The 23626-nt window shown below is 35.5% G+C and overlaps 1 protein-coding gene across 2 annotated transcripts in view; it reads left to right on the top strand.

The window, feature by feature from the left end:
• The window catches only part of LOC124950125 (leishmanolysin-like peptidase), a 256379-nt gene that overhangs the window by 3077 nt on the left and 229676 nt on the right, over positions 1-23626 (top strand). Inside the window, exons 1-2 of one of the 2 annotated variants that reach the window (XM_047496395.1) lie at positions 723-854; positions 21181-21261. In XM_047496395.1, the coding sequence (XP_047352351.1) occupies positions 21226-21261 (36 nt within the window). In that variant the 5' untranslated portion in view covers positions 723-854; positions 21181-21225. Of the gene's footprint in view, positions 1-411; positions 855-21180; positions 21262-23626 lie in introns of those variants that run through there. The other variant, XM_047496394.1, reaches the window with a different exon arrangement.

The raw sequence follows: 23626 nt of genomic DNA, 5'->3' as shown, positions 1-23626 counted from the left end.
TTAAATCAAAGTTTTAACCATTTAAAAATATTTCCAAGTTAATACTTGAAAACAATCGAATTTAATCGAAACAATTAGATGAGCGTTCTCGCGATAATATCTTTGATAAAGATAATTGTTATAAATATTATTAAAGATATTTCTCAACATTTATAATAAAATTCGTCATTGAAAATGACGTATACGTTGGTTCGTATAAGTTTGAAGGGAGGTAAAAAAAAAAAAAAAAAAAAAAAAAAAAGAAAAAAAAGAAGAAGAAAAAAGAAAATTAAAGAAAGAAGGAAAAAGACAAGAAAAAAAAAAAGTCCGATATAAATAGATATATCATTTAATAATCATTTGATTATTAAATGATGTAAATTGTTCGCTCGCGATTTTAAATTGACACTCGCGTCAATATATATTTTTCAGATCGCAAAGACGACAGAGTATATCGCCTGAACGACAACGGCAATAACAGTAGCGATAACGTTGGTGGTAAAGACAGGAAGAAGAAAAAGAAGAAGAGTAACGATAATAAAGAGAAGAAGGAGAAGAGAGGAGAGGGTTGTCGTCGTCGTCGTCGTCTTCCTCGTCGTCTAACAGAGCGTTCGAGATATCGAGCGTGAGCGCCGGCGTGGCGCTGCTCGCGACGGCGCCTATATAAATGTACGATGTCGGCGGGCGCGCTCAGTACGTGTCATGCTTTGCCAGTGGGAGCGTCGTCTGTGATGGCGGCCCGTGTGCGGTTGAAGATGCAATGCGGCACCGTATCATTGCCGCTCGTTGTTTTCATCGTTGTGTGCGGTGTGGATCTTGTGTGTGGAATGTTCGAGCATCGTCATTGCAGTCATCAACATCCGCGTGTTCACGAGGTAAACTTTTATTATTTATATAATTTCTTTCCTTACGTCACTTGATTACGGGGGGGGGGGGGCAGGAGGGAAAGGGGACGAAAAAAAAAGGAGAATTTTTTCTCTTTCTTTTTTCTCCCTTTTGTATTTTCTTTTAACTTGTTTTCTCCATTGCACTCTCATTTCCCCTTACATTTCCTTTTTTCTATGAGTTTGTTCACAGTGGTCTCTCTCTCTCTCTCTCTTTCTCTCTCTCTCTCTCTCTCTCTCTCTCTCTCTTTTTCTTTCTCTCTAACCTTCGTCCTTTCGTTCGAAGAACAAGACGAGATATGCCGGTTCAACCGGCTCTGCTTATGCTTCTTCTCTTTCCCTCTTGTTCTCCCCTTCAGTCTATCCTTCTCACTCTTACTTTCCATTTTCTCTCTTTCTCCCTCTCTCTCCCTCTCTCTGTCTTTCTCTCTTTCTCTTCTAGCCTTTCCCTCTAAACGCGTCCTCCTCGCTCGATTTCTATCTTACCTCCGAAGGAATCTCTTCTCTGTTGAACATAATTTCTTCTACAGATTCTTCGACTTCCGTGTATTACGATGGAATCTACGTTTTCGCGCGTCATGTGTTCTCTTTTTTGTCTCTCTCTCTCTTTCTCTCTCTCTCTCTCTATTTATCTATCTATCTATCTATCTCTTTCTTTCTTCCTTGGCTTCTTCTTTCTGTCACGCTTATAATCAGCGTAACGCGGAACTTTTGAAACAGTTTTATTTATTTTTTCTTTTTTCTTTTTTTTTTTTTTTTTTTTTTTTTTTTTTTTTTACATTGAAAAGTCTACATCTTTTTGACATTTGCGGCTAACACCCTTTGTCCTTTTTGTCAATATCGAAGTCACGTATTTTACTTTCTGTTAATTTTTTCTTTCTTTTTTTTTTTCTTTTTTCTCCTCTCTAAAAAGCAAAGTCATAAAGGAATGAAACAATCGATCCACATCGATCGTATTTCATTACAAAGCGTCGTTTCGTGTCGAGTATTGAACATCTCGTGACATGTTCCATGTTCAAGCATATCGAGGACGTTGATAATTAGTGTCAAGTGCGCGTGATAATTTTTCACCTTTTTAAGCGTCGCCTGGACGACTACCTTTTTTTTTTTTTTTTTTTTTTTAACTTCCTATACTTATTTATTTTCTTTCTTTTTCTCGAAGAATGGCGAAGAAGAGATCATTCAAGATAAAAAAAAAAGTCGCTAAAAAGACGCGCGCACGTGGTAAGTTCAACATGCGCGGGCCGACCACGTGCTTTTATAGCGGTCACGTGCTCTCTCTTTCTCTCTCTCTTTCTCTCTCTCTCTCTCTCTCTCTCTCTCTTTCTCTTTCTCTCTCTCTCTTTCTGAAAAAGTATGAAAGTTCTTCTTTCTGAAAATAAATGATAGTTCTCGTTTCTGGGGGAAAAAAAAAAAAAAAAAAAAAAAAAAAAGAAAAAAAGAAAAAAAAACCAAAAAAAAAAGTCATTCCAATAATTATTCATAAATACGATCGGATATTCTTTGATAAGATTAATTTATTCCATAAAACAATTTAACTTGTTTTTATTCGTTTTACTGCGACTTGAAATTATATCTTATATAGGTGATATATAGGTTTGTTTTGATTTTTATTTTTGATATATTGAAGAACATTCTTGGATATGGTAATATGTACATACTCGTATGTAAACATGTAATGTATTTATCACGTGGCAATTTCACTATGGTACGCATGATTGAGTTTTAACAAACTCGATCGATACTATTCACGGTCAAGTATTATATCGTTGAATTACCAACACCATCATCTGTATCTATGTATGTATATAGGTATACGACGTTCAATCATTGGAGTTTATTCACCACACATCAGCTTGGTTGGCGATCGAGAGAGTTATATCTCATAACTTTCACCACCGTACAGCGTACGTAATTATGAAGATTGTACGGTCAATCGTTTACTTCCAATAACGATTTATTTCCTCTGGGCTTTTTTTTTTTCCCCACTCCACCCCCCTCATGTCACAAGAATATTCATTAAATTAATCGAACTTTTCCATTTTCAAAGATAATGATAATGATTAATATATCACGATCGAGAATTCAATAGCAAGTCATTCTCAAAAATGGATTTTTTTTTTTTTTTTTTTTTTTTTTTTTTTTTTTTTTTTTTTTTTTTTTTTTTTATTAAATCAATGTAATCATACATTTAATTATCTCCATAGAAATGAATCCGATATATCTCGTGTATACGTATATCGTGGACAATGTCGGCCTTGTATTTCGTCGATACGATTTTGAGGATCGATAATCCTTAATTAGTGTGCGGCTATCGAGCCATGACTTTATGAATAACTACGGACAGAAGAGTTAACTTGAATCGGTCACGATTACGTTTTCACGAGAGGAACTGCATTTGTCGATAGCGTTGCAGCTGTTACGTGCACTTTCATTTCGGGCCCTCTATTCTCTCTCTCTCTCGGTCTCTCTCGCTCTCTCTCTACTCTCATATCATCCTCTATTTTCCCTAGGATACAAAGCAATCGGTGAATGCGATTGAAGTTTTGAAATCTCTATTTCACTTTCTTCTCTCTCTCTCTCTCTCTCTCTCTCTCTCTCTCTCTCTCTCTTTCTCTCTCATTCCTTCTTTTATCTTTATTTTTCGTCGAAAATAAAATCCATGAAACTATACATCTACGTGGAAAAGAGATATCGCATATTTTTTCATCCTCCTCTCGAAAAAGTTATTCCATAGAACTCTATCGCGCGCGATCTATCTTTTTACCTTATGCTTATATCTCCTCTCCCCCTGTGGCCTGGTAATAGAATACGCCGACAGTATCCCTCTTGCTTGTCGTAAAAGCCAACTAAAAAGGGTTGAGATTATTCTCACGAGTCTATTTCGTAAAATAGAATTTACATTTTGAAATATTTTAATGTAAGGGAAGGAGAGTCGAGGGAGCTAATACGATATATTTATATATATATATAAAAAAAAAAAAAAAAAAAAAAAAATAAAAGAAGGCCAATTAATTTGTCTCGAATGAATTTTTTATATTAAATAAAACTAAATCGCGAAGTGATCTCACAGGATTGATGATTTCGTTTTTTTTTCAGGCTCGCACACGCATACGTACGTACACCTATATGCACACATACGCGTCTTTTGTCATTTCGACTTTATCACAGGCATCTTCGATATCCTTTTCTTTTTCTTCTCTTTTTCCTTTTTTTTTTTTTTTTTTTCTTTTCGCCACGATATATGAATATAGTAGTGTGGTGGTGGTGGTCACGCGCCAATATAACAAAGTATCGATGTACGACGGTGGTATACCTATTTTTTTCGTGACGTATTCAGGAAACCGGTCTTCTATAGCGCAACGTTTCTCAATCTAACGCGGGTCGTGTTAAATTTTTAAATTGAGAATGTGAAACGATTGCTTGTTATATTCTTACGTCAAAGCGAGAAAGGTGATCCATTTATAAGAGATTTCAAAGAAGTTCTCGTAGAAACTAGTCGTATCTTTAATAAAGAATAATATACAGTGACTCTAGTTTAACCGGTTTCTTAAAAATCATAATCATAAGCATTTGGGCCGCGATGTTATTACAAAAAAAAAAAAAAAAGAAAAAAAAAGAAAAAAAAAGTATTGGAGACCGCACTAACTGGCTAAATGATTGATTAAGTAATATTACTTTAATGTTGTATCACTTATAATTTATAATTTATATTAACGAAATTCTTTCTCTTCGCTAATAGAGGATTATTTATTTATCCATATTTGATTGATGCATTCTCTATAATATTTTTTTTAGCCTGAAATAAAAAATCACCGACTATCATCATATACGATTATAGTTTTGTAATCTGATGAAGTGAATAAATGCAGATTCCCTGTAAAATTTTTTCAAGATGACAAAGTCAAATGTACTTAAGTAAAAAACTTTAATGGTAATGGTAAAATATTTTTTGCGACGTTCACGTTAAATTGCCAAAGACATTTGTTCGGAGTCTTATTGTGTCGTGCACAAAAATTCTTTTTTACGATAGCATGTTAGCTCTTTCTCTCTCTCTCTCTCTCTCTTTTTCTCTCTCTCAAAGTGTAAAATTTAGTCGGTGGTACGACGTTATATGGTCAATTTGAGAAAGATCAGGTGTGTGTCTCGGTATGGTCTACTCGTTCGAAGTACAAGCATTTTCCAGTTTTCAAACGACGGCTGTTAGTCGGCAGCAAACGTGTACGAAAGCGTTTCGTACAGGCCAGAACGATGGAAAAAGGAAGTAAAGTGTGAGAGGACGAGCGAGGAAAGTAGGAAGGAAGAGATACGTTCGTTTTAAGGACGCTTTCAGCCTGAATTTGAATGCGAATAAAAGTTTACGGTCGACGTGGCGTGCTGCAGCCTCTTCTCTCATGAGCTTCTTCTCCTCCTCCTCGTCTCTTCTTTCTCCCTCTCTCCTTTCTCCCTTTCTCTCATTTTTCCCTATCTCTATTTATTTTTCTCTTCACGAGCCTTTTTTACGCCCTTCGTTCGTCCTCTACTTGTGTCTTCCTCCTCCTCCTCCTCCTCCTCCTTCTCTTCCATTTTTTTTTCTTTTTCATTTTATTTTTTCCTTATATGTACGTGAAATAAGTCCTTCCTTATCCGATGATCTCTTGCGCAACGTCACCGTCGTCTCTAGTCATAATTCATATTTTAACTCGGTCGAGTTATTCCGAAAGAGTGGAACGCACAGGGCCTTCGAGGAGGAAGGTGAAGGAGGTAACCGATGAATTATGCGCGTTTCTTGTTGGCCCCAGGCCAAGTCTTACTCCTTGGATCCGATTCTTTTGTGTTAATCTTAACCTTTTTTCTTCTCTCTCCCTCTCTCTCTCTCTCTCTCTCTCTCTCGCTCGCTCGCTCGCTCGCTCTATCCTATCACCCTTTCTCTTTTTTCCTATCTTCCTACGATACTTCGAACGTTCCAGAAGGGAAGAGTAATTTCGCGTTTAATTAACTTTAGATGCTCGTCTTCTTCTTATTTTTTACGAGAATCTTAAGCGTGAGCTTTCGATTCAAGTCGCGAATCTTGAAATCGACTAATTTCGTTTAGATATTTAAGTACATAGATCTCCGCGGGATACACGAATTTTCGCTTACCCACTTTCCATGTATTCACATGTTTGTCATTGGAACACTTACTTTGCGAATGTACCTGCACATACTCGATTAAACGGATTTGTTGGATATACAATTATCTTCTTTGACTCGAATAGGTATCTGAAATCTTAGAATCTCAAAAACTTTCGAGTTACTTGAAACTCGTCGAATTGCTCGATTCTTAAGACGTTATACGAAATCCTCGTAAGTTTCCTGTTGAGATAGACGATTTTCTCGAAAACTTTCGGATGCGGGCATACATACTCTAAAAGACTATTAAGTGCATCGTTCCAAGAGAGAATCCTTACAAATCGTGGATAAAATCATGATGATCTTTCGTATTTTCAATATATATTCGTATATTCAATATATATATATATATATATATATATATATATATATATATGTATATATATGTATATATATATATACATACGAAACGTTGCCGAACATTTTGGTAATTAATTAAAAGTTTTAGAAATATCGACTGTTAGGACTTTGCATTGAAACGTAGTATACATACATGCATACATATATACGTTATCCAGGTTCATCCGATTCAGTTTGTTATATCCAAAAGCATACGTTGGTGGTATCGGCTTTACCGATCGCAAATCGTATCAAGTATAATCCGCTTTTACGTAACGCGGTTCAATTAGCGTCGAGAGAGAAAATATGTAGAGTGTACATATGTACACGATCGCTGATCGTTTATCTTTTTTTTTTTTTTTTTTTTCTTCCCCTAATTTTCTTTTCCTTTTTCAATTTTTTCCTCTTTTTTTTTTTTTTTTTTTACATTTTTACTAATAATTCATACATATAACGTACGTGTTATAAACCGTTCGTTTCGTTAGTATTCCCTTAGTTAGTGTTCTCTTCTATGGAAAAAAAAAAAAAAAAAAAAAGAAAAAAAAAAAAAGAAAAAAAAGGCAATTTATTCGCGGTTGTGACTCGCCCATGTAAGTCCCGTGGTTATTAAGAAACCCGATTCCCATCGGAGTTTATGAGGCTTCGTGAGACGACAAGGACGGTGAAGACGGGGAACGGGAATGAGATATACGCCGTCGGTTGTGAGCTTACTGATGGAATATTTTAAAAGCCTGAGTGACACGCGAGTAGATATCATTCTCATCGACTATTACTCCTCGACGTTCGATTTTATCAAATTGAAAATTATATGATCGACGTAAATCGTACTAAACTAAATTTGTTATTTCGATGGATTAATATGTATATATACACATATAGCTGTTATATATGTGTATATATATATATATAATACACACACATGCGTATACTCATTTATTTTCATGTAATTTTATTTAAGAGGAAAATCGTTAGTCACCTTATGAAATTGTGATATTATTTTGATCGGTTACGCGTAAAAAGTAATTTATTTCTACATGATATATATAATTCTATATTTATTTATTGCTAGTTAAATATTTTTCATTTTGTTTTCAGATCGGTAAAATAATTATTAGATTAACGATCCTTTTCTCGATAGTTACCAATTAAGAGATGTGTTTTTATTATTCGTATCGATCGATTAAGACGAAAAAGGGCGAAATCGATGTTTCACTTGCACTTTCGCGATATCATTGATATCATATTTTTTTCTCGAGTTACGATTATACAAAGTAATTCGTATATATTATAATCTCGTTATCCGTTTATTCTATCTTTTTTTTTTTTTCTTTTTATTTATTTTTCTTTTTTTACGGACGGGATGCCGTTTATTATAAATGCAAAGTCGTATGCGTGTTAACGAGAATGCGTCGGAAGAGAGGAATCGTAACTAGAAGGTCGTTTCTCTCATTCACAGATATTGTCGGGATATGAAAAGGAAAACATAATAATATGATGAGAAAAAGCGAGAGCGAGAGAGAGACAGAGAGAGAGAGAGAGAGAGAGAGAGAGAGAGAGAAAGAAAGAGAAAGAGAGCGAATGAGTGAATGAGCGAGAATGAGATCAAAGCTTGGAAGCTAATGAGCTAGTTGGATGAGTTTGTACGATATGATAATACTTGGGAAAATTCTAAAGCAAAAGATAGAACCTTGTCTAACGCTTTTCGTATACGTGTTACGTGATAATAGTAGAATTTTGTATTTAGTTCGATGAACGTGTTTCGTCGGAAGCCCAAATTAAATTGCGATACAATATCGCATTTCATCGGACAATGATCGGCCGATAAAATTATCGATATTGTATTCTATCGTTTTGAGGAACACATGCGTGTTAACTCACGATGACGAGTTCTCTTCTCGTTGTTCTAATTATTTGGCTTCATCGAAATGTACTCCCTCCTGTTTGCGGTTACAGAATTACGTTTATTCTGTAGTATTGGAGATACATACAGTTATAGCATTGATGGTTCGACTATGTATTTTCTCTCTCTCTCTCTCTCTCTCTCTCTTTCTCTGATATATTCTACCATCTATAAATTGTATGAGGAGAACTTTCCTATATACTGTGTGTCCCTTCATACACGAAGACCCTTTTGGCATAGATCCATACAAGGGTGAGAGACAACTCGATATGTTGGAAGTCCGATGTACATGCTGCGGTAGATATATATATATATATATATATATATATATATACATACATACACGTACACGTATATGTATTTACATGCACGCGTAGGACAAGAGTATGCCTTTACAAATGTGTGTATCTTGAGCTTCTCGACGAGCTGCGCGTTTCAGAGGCTTCGGATTGATATGTGGACAGCTCGCACCTTTTTCCTCGTTTTATTTTCTATTTTTCTTTTTTTTTATTTTTTATTTTTTTATTTTTTTATTTTATTTATTTTTTTTTTATTTATTTTTAGTCGGGAAAATGTTGGATCTCGTGCTTGACAGAAGAGACGGACAGTGAGAGCTTATTTGATTTCTCCGCGTTACCTTTCGGCAATTGTACGCTTGGTTTCGAGCTTTTTTCGCGGATGTTAAAATATTCTATACTCTTGACTGCGACATTGAATATTTTTTTTTTTTTTTTTTTTTTTTCTCGTCTTTTTCATGATCAATAATTAAATTCTTTATATTTTCATTTGCATACATATTATCCATTTCTCTTCGTTTTTATATATATTTTTTCTTTTACAATTCGTATTATTCGAACGAAAAATTTGTTAGCGAATGTAAAATATTAATTGATGTAAAATGTAAAAATAGACAATTTCCGTTCGATGCCGTGGCTATATTAAATTTATCGAATGTTAGATGGTCACATGATTAAAGTTAATCGCATTCGTTCGCATTTTTTGTTCCTTGTTTCTTTTAATTTTTTGCATTTTTTAAGAGAATAATTTTTGTTATCTCGCATATTGATAAAAATCATCCTATTATTTTTCAAGGATAAAATGTGGGGCAGGGAACAAAATATATTATATATTATTGCAGATAAGTGCGTTATCGCGATGGAAAATTGGTTGAAAATTTTTACGATCTCGTTATACGGATTACATATTTAATGATACGTGTAAGCATATTATATTTTAAACGTGCCGCTGCATCGCGCTGAGATACATATATACTATTTATACATTAGCATGCTTTACAAACTTATTTGAAGACCGGTTGGCGATTTTATGAATAACGTTAACGAAATTTTCATTGTCCAGTTGATTAATCTGCATTTGGCAAATTGTGACTGAATTTACGTTTAAATAATTTAATTTTTATTTTATTTTATAAGTAATGGATACAATTGAAATTCATTATTCAACCTTTATATAAAATCGAAATTTTAACGAAGATCAATTTATATCTCTCATGACTTTGGGGGGTAACCTTAACCTCGTGGAAAATTCTAGGTCGTGAAAATAGTTCCAAGTTTTCGCTTCTCAACCTTCTTTTTCCTTTCTTCCTCGTCGTCTTCGCTAGTGTAGAGGGATTACGTATCGTCTCTGTGGGAGCTTGGAAAACTTTTGCGTTCCTGTAACGCATTCACCGAATGAAAATGAATGGCCGACGGCGGAACGTCCCCCCCCCCCCCCCTCTCTTTCTCTTTCTCTTTCTCTTTCTCTCCATCCATAGTCCCACCCTTTGCTTGCTTTTTCTCTAGCTACCTTTTCCCTTCATCTCTACCATCGTTTTTTTTTTTCCCATTGCTTTTTGCCCGTTCAACTTTGCACCTCTGGGGACCGCACGAATTGCACGGCCATGCATATTCGAAACTTTATTCCGCCTCTACTCTGCCACCATCGAGACACCATCACTATCACTAACACCACCACCACTACCATCTCCACCATCACTGTTACTATCACTATCATTGCTATACCACCTTTAACTCTTCTTCTCGACGATAATGAACGATCCATTTGGGAAAAGAGACCGATCACAAAAAATTACCGCACTAGTTTTCCTATCGTGGATATATCGGGATACGCCTATTTCCAGTTCTTTCGGTAACAAATGAAAAAGCTTCGGGAACGGGAGAATTATCAACATTTTTTTTCATCTCTCTCTTTCTCTCTCTCTCTCTCTCTCTCTCTCTCTCTCTCTCTACCATCTCCCTCTCCCTCGATCTCTTTTTGGAAAAAAACATTTTGTTTTTTACGAAGCCGTCTCTACAAACTGCTAAGATATATTACCATTTTTTTTTGTGAGTTCGAAGAAAGATTCTATTTTGCATCTCTCGAATTAATTTGCAACTCTTTGATATGCGTAATTCTTGCGTGAGGAAGTTACATTCACGGAACAGTAAGTTACGCGTCGGTGAAAGAGAGGCAACATACAAGATATGGATATAAGCAAATGTGTCAATGGTCGTAGATGAAAGCTATATGAAAGTGAGAGGCGTTCGTGAGCTAATTAACGTGCGGAATAGATAAAGAGAGAGAGAGAGAGGGGAGGGGGAGAAAAAGAGAGAGAAAGATAGAAGAACGACGAGATTACTACAAGCGTCATCGGTGAAACACAGTATTACGATTAAATTATGCGAATAAGAAAAACGTTAGAAATTTTTTGAAATAATTTCATTCTTTTTATCCATTAAATTTCTTTTCACACAAACTCGACAAAACGCTGGTCTATCTGTATGTAATCATTTTACTCGGATTCTTCTGAAAGCACTTAAATATCTTCGTGAAACTTTGAAGAATTCTTCCGATTCAAGCTAAAACTCTCTGTCTTTTAAGTTTTAGAGCAAGTTTTCGACGGATTTTGGTAGGGCATTTTGTGTAACTAAGAAGAATCTTTACTCTCGGATCCGAAAAGTTTTCAAACGCTTAGACAAATATTTCGGTGGTTTTGAAAACCTATTATCGATGCTATGCCGAATGGTGGAGGATCGTTTTATTTTATCGATTTATTTCTATTTCTTTCTTTTTCTTTTTTTTTTTTTTTTTTTTTTACATATGTGATTTGATATCTCTCAATCTCATTATTATTCAATAGACTTTTTTTTTTTTTTATAGATTTAATGGTTCAATCATTAAACTAAGAAAATGGTTTAATCACAGTCATAAATCTTGATATACCGTATATCCTACTATCGCATGGTAAGAATTAAATTCATAAAAATCAAGATCGAAATATCTTGATCGAAGCATGAAAGTTGCAAGAGAGACGAGAAATAACTCCGACGAAATGTTAGAATTTATTCGAAGTAACGAAAAGAATGTGACTCTTTTTCATGATAAAGTGTCGCAATTAAGTTGGCACTTGATATATTCTGAGATGAAATTTTCCACTTTAATGGACCACCTTGCGCCTGGAAATTGCAAGAGAGAAAGAAAGAGAAAGAGGGAAAGAGTTTAAACGTTCAGTCATATACTCCGCGTATTAAATATTATCTCTTCGTTCTTTTTTACGTCTATTATTTGTAGAATTTCTGAGATATTCTCTTTTATCATTAAAGGGAATTAATTATAACGGGTTGATAACTACTAAGGTAAATTTCATTTTAGATATCACTCAACGATCGTTTACAATGAAATCTGCATCTGCATCTGAAAGCTAAAGAATCACCATTCGTCCTTCTCTCTTCATTCTCAGTAGGGAGAAGGACAAATCTAATCTTTGTCAATGTCTCCGAATCTTTATTTAGGATCAAGTGTAGAAGACAGTCTTAATAGAATCAACGTCCTTTCATCGTTCGCCATAGTTTTCATGGGAAACGTTTCGGATTAATTGCGTGCAATTTATTTCGAAAAGACAATGCTAAGTCTATAATCTAACGTGAGATAAGACGAATATAAGGATGATTTCGATTTAATGATAATTGGTAGAAAGGTTTTCTTTCTTTCTTTCTTTCTTTTTTTTTTTTTTTTTGATTAAGGAAGAGAACGGAAAATAGAGAGCGGAATTTTTTTTGAAGTAAAAAATACGGCTCACGAACGAACGTGAGTGATTTAATGCGTCGTCCGACGAAGTGTACGAACGACAAGCAAACGCCATTATTATTAACGACAGACTCATCTATCACGAAGAGCACTCGTATCTAGGATTATTCGTCTTGTCGATATACATATACGTATATACGTATAGAAATACGCCACAGAAAGACGAGAACGGTATATAGTAGTTAACACTTCGTGACAACAATATGAACGATTCTTCGTGCAAATCGATGATCCATTCTGAATTGCTATAAACGTTTCTCTCGTATACGTCGAAAGTGATTCTTAGGAGAAACTTTAATCAGATTACTTGGCACAGAATAAATGGCACACGATGATCAATATGAGAGAATAATCCTTATACAGAAAGTTTCTTCGTCCTTCTTTTTTTCTTTCTCATAAATTTCATCTTTAATAATAATAATAATAATAATAATAATAATAAAGAACTTGATCGAGAAAGCGACAATTTGACAGAAGAAATTAAAAGACGTATGACGATCATTTCCTTTTTTTTCGGCTTTGCAATTCTACAAAATTCCTTAACGCGCGCAATAGCCTCGGTTTTCGATTTTTCCATTAAAATCGTTTTAATGTCATTGTTTTTCAACGAACATTATCAGAACAGGTAACTTCACGCAGTTTTCACTAAAAATTGTAAATTTATTTCTCGACGATGTTATCGGTGTCGATGCAATTTTAGCGATTCCGAGTGACCGATCGAAAAGTTAGATAAGGGAGTCAATTAAATGCGGCTTATCGTAATATCAATATGAAGAGTTTTACGATATCGTAGAAAATTTTGCATAAACGTTCGGAGGGGGAAAAAAAATATGAAAAAGTATGTCATCATGATAAAAGAGTATAGAGATGGTGGTGCAGGATGCAGGATGTAAAAATGGAGAAAGAGAGAGAGAGAGAGAGGGAGAGAGAGAGAGAGAGAGAGAAAGATGTATGGCTCATTTGGTTCAGGAGATTTTGGGAGCATAAATATTTATGAACAAATGGCTCGGCAGTTAACGGTAAAGCGAATATTTGAACGGTAGAACGGATTTTCTCGGATTAACGCAGGACGAAAATAATGGTGATCCTTGCGTCCCGATGCGGCTTTCCATTAATTCGACCTATAACGTACGTTCGATCGTACGGATCGAAGCTTTTACTGTTATCAAAAGCTCGATCAAAACGTCTCTTTGCAGGAGAAATAGTTATACCTACTAGAAGTAGAAAGAGAGAGAGAGAGAGAGAGAGAGAGAGAGAGAGAGAGAAACTGTAGAAGAGGAAAGTAGACGCGTTTCTATCGAGCTGCCGTTAGTTCTAGCAAATATTTGCGCGTAATCGTCGGTAGCGCCGCGTCAGGAGAAGGCTAAATTAAACTATTAATCGTCCAACCGGCCGACGTAGCGGAAACGTTGGCCAAAAGCGAATCCCTAGATCCAGGAAACGATTTTCTAAGAGGAAATCTAATTTTTTCCTTTACATCATGATTTACCTTTCGGAATCGTCTACACGTACGTGTTCTCGCTCTCGATTCAATCGAGTACGAGAGTCTCTTTGCTCTCAAACTTATCGATTGTACAAAGAATATTTATGTTGTTAATAATTACAAAAGTACTTTGAACGAAACTTTGATAATGAAACAAATTCGCAATTTCATTCAGAAAATGGAACGCAGACGGGAATAATTAAAATAGGTTTTTTTATTATTTATTGCATTATTATTTTTGATTGTATCAAATAGGTGATAGAAATAAAATCGCATTAACGTCTGATTTATGAATATTTTTGGAGATAGAAATAAAATTGTATTAAAGTCTACATATACGATTACGTTAATGTTTTACAAAAGACTGATAAGAAATAGGTAAATTTAAGAATAAAATCGCGTTAACATCGTTCATGTGTTTTCTTATAGTTCATTCACAGTATCGATTCCATTAATAAAACTTTTTATTTCTTGTTATCGATCGTATTAGATTTGCGAGAAATTCATTTTTTAGCAATGCAAAGATTTTTTTTTTTGTCTATGGTAAAAGATGATCAAAAAATAATACCGGTAGTGACCATGATGTTTCTCATGCTAATAGTCATGTGTTATCGAATGCATGATATCATTTAATTCCTAACTTGGTTTGTTGCTTACGCAACGCGCTCGTAACGTTGAACCTTTCTGTGTACAAAAGCGAAACAGGTTTCCTTGGCACCGATCTTTATTTTTCTCTTTCGCATGAATCCCGTGGAATACTAATGAGCGAGATGCGAATAGGTGAATAAACTTGTCCTGTCGATTATTACGAGCTTATTGTCTTTATGCTCGAGGTCATATCTATTAACTTTGACGATTAGCATTTGAACGTAATTCCTATGAATAAATTGATCAATTACGTCGTCGATATATAGTTACGATGTTTAATTATCGTTCTTTCTTTGAATTCTTTTATATTCGATTTAATAATTGATTGAATTAAAATACATACGATTCTATTTCATTGATCTACAGATAGATACGTTTTTTTATTGTTTAGAAGAAATAATTTTATATATTATAATAATTAAATATATTTTTACGTGTGAAAGAAAGACAGAGAGTTAGAGTGGAAATAAAAATAACCCGAGTATTTTTTCATATCAATATCATTTGTATTTCTTATATAAATATTATTTCTTTAGCGATTTATGTTAAGACTTTAATTGATATAATGATATAAGCTAATGCCGTAATGAATAAACCTTTCATTTCAATGTATCCGTCATAATATGACTAGTTTCAATAAATATATATATACACACACACACACACACACACAATCGATATCCGTAAATTTAATATTAAATGTTAGAGTCAATCAAAGTATCCTCTTCACATCATGATCGAAGCTTTGAAGCAAGACAACTCTTTTATAGATCAGTAAACAGCCCGCATACGTTGTCTTTCGTTAAAACAAAAAGATTCGTGTTTGACTAAATTCCATATCAATTGCAAATCGAACGTTTTCGATGGGATAAAACGTTCGCAGGAGGCTTATCTTTCTTGATTGAAGGACAAAAAAAAAAGGGATGAAGGAAGGGTGGTGACGGTGGGAGGAGAAGGTGGCGACGACGGCGGCATGGAAGTTAAATAAAAAGTAGAAATAGTGAGATAGTAGTAGTAGTGTAGTAGTAGTAGTAGTAGTAGTGGCAATAGCAGCAGCAGTAGCAGTAGCAGCAGCAGCAGTAGCAATCTAACAGCTGGCACAGAATGATACCAACACATTTTGCTTTCGTGTTCGAAGAAATTGCACGATGAAATTGGCGATAAGCGCGTTTCTTTTACGATACTTCGATTCTGTCGACGATATTCGTCCCTCGCGATCCCTTCGTTTCTTTGGTGAGAAAGAAAGAGAAGAGTAAGAAGTTAAGGAAGATACAAGATAGAGAGAGAGAGAGAGATAGAGAGAGAGAGAGAGAGAGAGAGAGAGAGAGAAAGAGAAAGCGAGAGAGAGAGATAGAGATAAAGATAAAGGGAAAGAGATGGTAGGAACATGGCGCGCCCCTTGATTTTACAACTCGGAAAGTTACCTGAGAAACTTTCCGGCCAAGAGTTTCGAGTTTACCGCTTCTTGTGCAAATAGTATTTCGTACGCTAACTTTATTCTTGCGCGAGGTGCGCGTGAGCGTCGTTGCAACTTTTGTCTCGCATTTTCTTACGGTTTATTCTCCATTCTCCACTCTCTCTCTCTCTCTCTCTCTCTCTCTCTCTCTCTCTCTCTCTCTTTCTTGAGTCGTTGTTATCCATCTGATGTATCTGTCATATGCCAATGTTACGAGAAATAGGACATTATTTTCGATAAGGCCGAATAGAAATTACGGAAAAACTTTTATAAAAGCTTATTTCGTTTTACGAATCTCTCTATATCTGTGAAATTATTTTTTCCTTTGACTTTTTCTTTTTTCTTCTTCTTCTGCCATTTTCTCTTTTCCTTTTTATTCTTTTCTTTTTATTCTTTTCTTTTTATTTTATTATTTCCATTCTTTTCATTTCAAAATAAATTTTATCGCAGGTGTTTCTTTATCGAGTCTCATATGTTCTTTACATTGTATTCTCGTATCGTTTTTAATGACGATGACGTAGGCACATTACATAAACGAGAGGAGCCTTCATTCAAATCAACGATACGTTCCCTTTTGCTTATTTTCATTCTCTCCTGTGGCCTTCTCTTCGTACTGAGTACTCTCGGATGAGTGGTTCTTGTTGAAGAAGCTCCATAGGTACTCTTTTCTTTTATCGTACGCAAAACAATCGAAAAGAGAGAGAGAGAGAGAGAGAGAGAGAGAGAGAGAGAGAGAGAGAGAGAGAGAGAGAGAGAGAGAGAGAGAGAGTGAGAAGAGGGAGGGAAGGGAGGAGAATGCACGAAATCTCGAGTAGATTTTAATTAACGTTTTGTATGCGCACCCTTGATAACAATCGTGCCCCTTATATACCTTCGTATATTTCTCTGACGCATTATCGTCCCTTAAAAAATAGTTGTAACCTCCCCCCCTCCCCCTTCCCCCCTCCCTCTTCCCCTCCCCCAGCGACAATTATCGTATTATTTCCGACACGAAAGAACCGAAGACGAGCGTCATTTGCGTGCTCGTACGTACATTGTTGAAAAGCCCCATAAAGCTTTTTGCACGATACTCAAATTAGAATTCTTAAACACAATGTAAGACTCGCGTGACACGAAGAGAAAAAAAAAGGTCAACGTTCATTGTAGTTCGAAGTAATGCTCGAAAAATTGACGTTTGTTGAATTTCCAAGGTCATCATTACAATTTGTATCGAAAGAGTTTTCCTTTTTTTTTCCTTTTTTTTTTTCTTTTTCGAAAGATCGAAGAAAAAGCAAAGCCAGCACATTCAATCATCCTTCTGCCTCGATATTATTTCATTTTCATTCATTTTGTCTCGAATATAAAAGAGACGAATAGGAAAAAAAAAAAAAAAAAAAAAAAAAGAAAGAAAGAAAATAAAAAGAAAATAAAAAGAAAACAGTATGAAGAAACGAATGAAAATTCTGAATATTACGTGGGCATTCGTGAGGCGTCGTGAACGATACGACAAAAACGCGTCTGGTATCGCGGAGACAAAATCGATATGTCTCCAAATCCTGAAACAGCCCTAAAGGCTTGTGCTACCCTTCGTTGGGTATACCATCACTACACCATTACCACTAGTCCCCTCCACCTCTGTCTCTTTCCTAATCCAACGTCGATAACGACGTAGACTCAATTTTAACATATCGATCGGTCGGATAGCGTTCGGTTATCTTCCAATGAAAGCGGTTTCCGCGCAGCTGTCGAAATTCTCTTTGGAAGTTGCGATCTATCAATGTTCGAGAACAGAGAGTAGGCGGCCATTGCCTCCATGTAACCCCCATGTGTGTAGTGTGTATATAGTATCACCTACGTACTTACGTACACGTCCTATAGATCGGTATGTTTCCAAGAAGCAGAACGAGGAAGTAGACACAAGTCTTTGGTCTAACGAAGACTCACAGCTATGCTAATTGGTACCCTAAACTCTGATGTAGGCTAATGAGGTGTCTCTGGTGGTGCGTACTCACCTCCATCAACGGAATTTTGCTTCTCTCTCTCTCTCTCTCTCTCTCTCTCTTCTCTCTCTCTCTTTTTCTCTCTCATTACTCTTTTCCTTGATCTATCTTCGTCTATCTTGTTGTATTTGTCAAAGTCAATAGAGATGATTTTCCTATTTCTCTCGTCTTTCTCTTCTATGCGAATACGTGTTTGAGTACTTAAGCGAAAAGGATAGAAAATCTCTCTCTCTCTCTCTCTCTCTCTCTCTCTAGAGAGATCTTTTGAGAGAGAGAGAGAGAGAGAGAGAGAGAGAGAGAGAGAGAGGAGAAAGAGCAACGCGTTACCAACCACGAATTTCTGATTCAGAATTCGGATCGATCGATCACTCGTTCGTCTAATCAGATCCTGTTTGTAGCCGGCTCACGATCAAACCCTCCGGGCTGGAAAATCAAAGGGCTGGAGAGAGAGAGAGAGAGAGAGAGAGAGAGAGAGAGAGAGAGAGAGAGAGAGAGAGAGAGAGAGAGAGAAAGAGAGAGAGAAAGGGAGAGAGAAGTCCTACGAATCATGCCACGCTCATAGTATGAAACGCGTTTCTTTATGTATACTACCTTGGGAAGATATACAGAGACACATTTTTGTCGATTTTTCACGTCTATCACCCTTTATCTCTTTTATTTTTCTCCCTCGATCGTTTCTATTTTCTATCTCTTTTTTTTTTTCTTCTTTTTTTTTTTTTTTTTCTTTTTTACTCATACTTTTTCAATGATAAGTAGATGAAAAATCGATCTTATTTTTATCCTCTTACGGAGATATCGATTTCGATAATAAAAGCGAGAAACGAAGTACGTGATTCATGTGAAATACCGACTTTTTATTATCTCTAAGTGTTAGTACCACCTTCACGATTCGAATTTGTCTTTTCGATCGGAGAATTTCTATTCTATTTCTTTGCAAAGGACCTTTCAAAAGTCACTTGGAATATGAAACGCGATCGATTGTCAATTTTTCAAAGGGAATTTTGGAAGAAAAGTAACGAGCATGTGCGAGAGCCAGAATATTTCTCTTACCGTGAATTTTGTCACGCGGTTTAATCTATATATCGCATACTGTTGCCTAACTGTCTTTCACGTAATTTTATTATATAAAGTTCGTTATCACGATATAACATTTATTAACAGTTTGATGAGAAACAAGCCGTGGACAGTTGAAAGTTATCCTAATGGAATATAATATAGTTGTCGAGAGAAGTGATCTGCGGGGACTCTTCTTCTTCGCTTCTAAACCCGATAAACGCGTTTCAAACTCGTTGGATGTACGTTCTTGCGTTTAGAAGTTAAGAAATGAATGAGAGAGAAAGAGAGAGAGAAAGAGAGAGAGAGAGAGAGAGAGAGAGAGAAAGAGAAAGAGAGAAAGAGATAGGAAGAGGGGGAACAACGATAAAAAATTCTGAACGCGTTTGTATACGTGCCTCACGCATTCCACCCTCTTCGTTTCTCGACAATAGCGGAGAAAGCCTGGCGCTCGTGCGTCATATGATTACCCTGTGTGACCTAAAGTGATGCGTAAATCATGATAAAGTTATGCGATATATACGTAAGTAGATCATCCATTTTGGAGATGCCATGGAAACAAAACAAAAAAAAAAAGAAAAAGAAAGAAAGAAAGAAGAAAATATAACGATTCTTCTCCCTACCCTTCGTAGTAAAAGGGTGCCGAGCATATTTTTGCAGGATAAATTCGTGAATTGAATTTTAGACGCGTACATTTCTTACGACATCGATTTTACAGTCGTCTATTCTATCGTAGTTTCTTCCTTCCTTAGTATCGTTCGTAGAAATCGTCTCTACATATATTATATAGATATCAAATTTTTACGATGGCAAAGGGTGGTTTTTCTATCATTTCTTCCCGATGAAATAATTTTCTTCGGGATTCATCTATGTTCTCGGAATTTCGACATTTCCGAAAAGGAACGTTTTACTTTTTATCATGGCTTGATAGAATCTTATTAAAGATTCGACGCTTCTTAGAACTTACGCTTGTTTTATGGTACTCTTAAAAAAGAGAGAGATGGAAGAGAGAAAGAGAGAGAGAGAGAGAGAGATAAGAGTCTTATCTATTTTCAGTCGTTAATTTCATTTCTTTCTCTATAGTAAACTCTCTCCCTCTCTTTCTCTCTCTCTACGAAACGGAAAGAAGGGTTGGTAGAAAAGAAATAGAATGGTGTCTTGTCCTTGATAGATCGCATCTCACGTTATTATGCTTCCGTTTGCTGAAAGTTTTTTTTTTTTTTTTTTTTTTTTTTTTTTAATAGTCCATACTATTATCGTGGACAATCTGTAACTGAGGAAGGTCGTAAATTTTTACTTTGAGTCTTGATAGTGCGAACGCGATTCATTCTTCTTTTATTTCTTCCTTTTTCTTTTATGAAGTTTTATATATAAAACTTAAAAATAAAAAAAAAAAAATAAAAATAATAAGATTAAAAGAGAGAATGGAAAATAGAAGAGTCGAGAGGAATGTGGATTCATAGTAGCCGATAATTTTTCTCCGATACTTTTAAACGTTATTTCTTTCATGTTACTTTCTGGAATGTAGCCAATAAGAAATTAAGTGAGATTTATTTTCTTTTTCAACGAGAAATACATGCACAATCTCGCGCACGTATAACACACATATATATACACACAGAGAGACAATAGTAATAGTAATTAGCATAAAACCACTTTTAGTTCTTAATATTAAACTCCACAAATAATGGAATACCATTTTTGAAGATTTTCATCTATAATGATTGCTTAATGCATATTATTATGAACTTTCGTATATTCGTTGATAATTTCGAGCTTCGCTCAGAAAATTGATAAGTGAAGCCAATATCTTTTGTCATTTCTTTTTTTAAGAATATAATTCGTAAAAGGTAATTTTGTACGCGTCAAAAACTTGAACGATCCGTCATAATTCGTTCTCATTTTAGATGTATATATTCCTTCCTGTCTATAACAGACCCTTCGAGATCGAAATAAACTGACCGCTGATTTTGCTCTTTCTTCGATGGTTTCGACTTCTTCGAAGTTAAAGAGATCTACGATTAGTAATATATTAATATCACACGATTTTAAAATAATATTGGATTTTAAACAATTTTTTTTTATTGCGCATGCGTAGTTTATAGATAAAAAAAAAAAAAATCGTTATTTTATTATTGAAACGTTCGTGATATTATTACTTAATCGTAATAAATACGTTCAAGTAGATGGATTAAAAAGGAAAATTATTCTTTTTGTTTCAGGTACGGCATAATTTTTGACTGTGATCCCCGTTTTCGGAGCAAGATATGGGGAATTTAATCACGTGCTCGACAATTTGCACGGTATAAATCATAACGTTCCTTTCAAGGTTTATCATTCATTGTTCGATCATAATAACGTTTATTTTTTTATTATTTGTCTTTTTCTTTTCTTTAACCTCTTCATTTTTCTCTCCTTACAATAGCGACCTTCTCTTTGGATTTGTTTTCTGCGCAAAATCCAACGAATTAAATGACGACCATCATCGATTACCAATAATCGCGAACCAGTAAAACAGAAATACGACTATGTTTCTCGCTGATATCGAGCTGTGATCGTTCGTCTTTACGAGCAGTTTTATCGTAATCGTTGCTCTTTAAACGTCTACGTATACTATTAGCTTCGAGAGATATCTTCGTGTCTATATGTATACGTACATAAATTATTCGAGAGCGTGTCGATTTCCTATCGTGTCGAGAATTACGATTCGATGACTGTGGAGAAGTAGTATGAAGAGGATAGGAAGAGAGAGGTAATGGCACACGGTTAAAAGGTGCTGTCTCTCTCTCTCTCTCTCTCTCTCCCTCTCTCTGCATATCAATTTCTAGGGGAACCCACTGACTCGCATAGGCAATGAGATCGAGAAAGAGAGAAAGAGAGAGAGAGAGAGAGAGAAGGAAAGGGACGCCCAAGTCGAATCGTTTTCAAACGGCATAGCTCGTTCGTCGAAGAATTACTATCTCTGCGGCATTCCAACGAAAATTTTATTTCGCACCGTTACCCCATAGTTTTTCAAAAGAACGAGAAGAGAAGGAATGAAAGAGAAAAGGTGGAAAGGAACAAGAGAAACTCATGCTCGTCTCTAGAGTTACCCAAGGACTCGTTGAATTATCTATGGAAGAACGTAAGACGATTTTCTCTGTGGCCCTGTCTCTTTCTCTTTCTTTCTCTCTTTCTTTCTCTCTTGTTTCTTTCTGATTTTATTGTTTCAGAAGATTGGTCGTAAAACGTTGGAACAGTCTTTCCTTTTCGTGTTTCGAACTACAAAATCGACGGCACTTCTTTTACTATTTTTGTTTCGAGTACGGTGTAGGACCGTTCCCTTTACTTTCTCGATTTCGTCCTTTTCTTCCACGAAAATAAGTCGATTTAGAATCTTCTCCTTTTTGTTATTTTTTCTTTCTTTCTTTCTTTTTTTTTTTCTTCTCTTTTTTCTTTTATTTACACCACGCGAAACTCCCGACTACATTTCGTTCACGATCTTCCTACAGATAATGAAGACCGATAAATATATACACGAGAACGTCCCCCTAAGAGGGACATAGAAAATTCTTACTATTTTCATTAATGAAATCGTGAATTAATTCTATACGACGTTTTAGAAACTTTTCCGTCATCATTCCATTAGGACTCAATAAATATATCTTACTAGTTTAGATTCCTTGTTTATTTCACTTTTTAGAGATAGTTAATAGGAAAATCAATGGAATCGTTTGGTTATCAATGTATTATTCACGTTCATATCTGTGTGTTATATGAAACGGTAGATGTAACAAGTTAATAGAACTATCGAAAGCGACAAACGTTGAAACTGTGGTTTATAGAGGTGAGCTGTCCAAACGATTACACGAGCTTCTCGATCGGAACAGAATCTAGCCGAACCATTCGATCAGCCAACCAGCTATGCAGTTAGTCAGTCAGTCAGTCAGTCAGTCGGTCAGACAGTTAGTGAGTTAGTCAGTTAGTGAGTTAGTCAGTCAGTTAGTCAAATATTTCCTTTATTACGGTAGGACGTTAAACGATTTCAATGCACGATAAATTTGTCCCAGATTTCTCCGTGGAATTTCTACTTATGTAGACGCGAATGAACCAACGTGATGAGATAGATATTTGTTAGTGGTGAGATAGAGTCGAATAGCATACGTGGAATCGATAATCACCGTGTTCGTCCGATAAAATATCATTATCGTAAGCCAGACTGCTGCTGTTGCTGTTGCTGCTGATGTTGCTGTTGCTGTTGCTGTTGCTGGTGCTGTTGCCGTTGCCGCTTTGTAGGTGTTGCTTTCCAAGTGTTTATCGTGTTCTCGCAGGAATGGTCTTCCGTTACCATTTCACGTTTACATCCGGATAAAGCAATTAATACGAGAGCTTGTGGGCTAATGGCCTGTGTCGGATTACCCTGATTATAATATAAATTTGAGATAATATTAATGTACCTTATGGAGATAGATCGACGTTAGAAACGATTCCAGAAATGATTCTTTTTCGTTCTTTACTCGTTATATTTATTTGTTTCTAGAGAATTGGAGTTTTCAGTCGACTTCAATGAAGATCGTTCGATTACCATTCATTCGTTTTATCGCGCTTTTCTTTCATATTATGTTTCATTTCGAATCGATACGTGCTTCGATAATATTTAAATGTAAAAGCAAGCTGCTATTTATCGCG

The sequence above is a fragment of the Vespa velutina genome, chromosome 6 (genome assembly GCF_912470025.1).
Source record: "Vespa velutina chromosome 6, iVesVel2.1, whole genome shotgun sequence".
NCBI classification, from domain to species: Eukaryota; Metazoa; Arthropoda; class Insecta; order Hymenoptera; family Vespidae; genus Vespa; species Vespa velutina.
The sequence above is the reverse complement of the archived record's forward strand: the minus strand, read 5'-3'. Positions and strand labels throughout refer to the sequence as shown.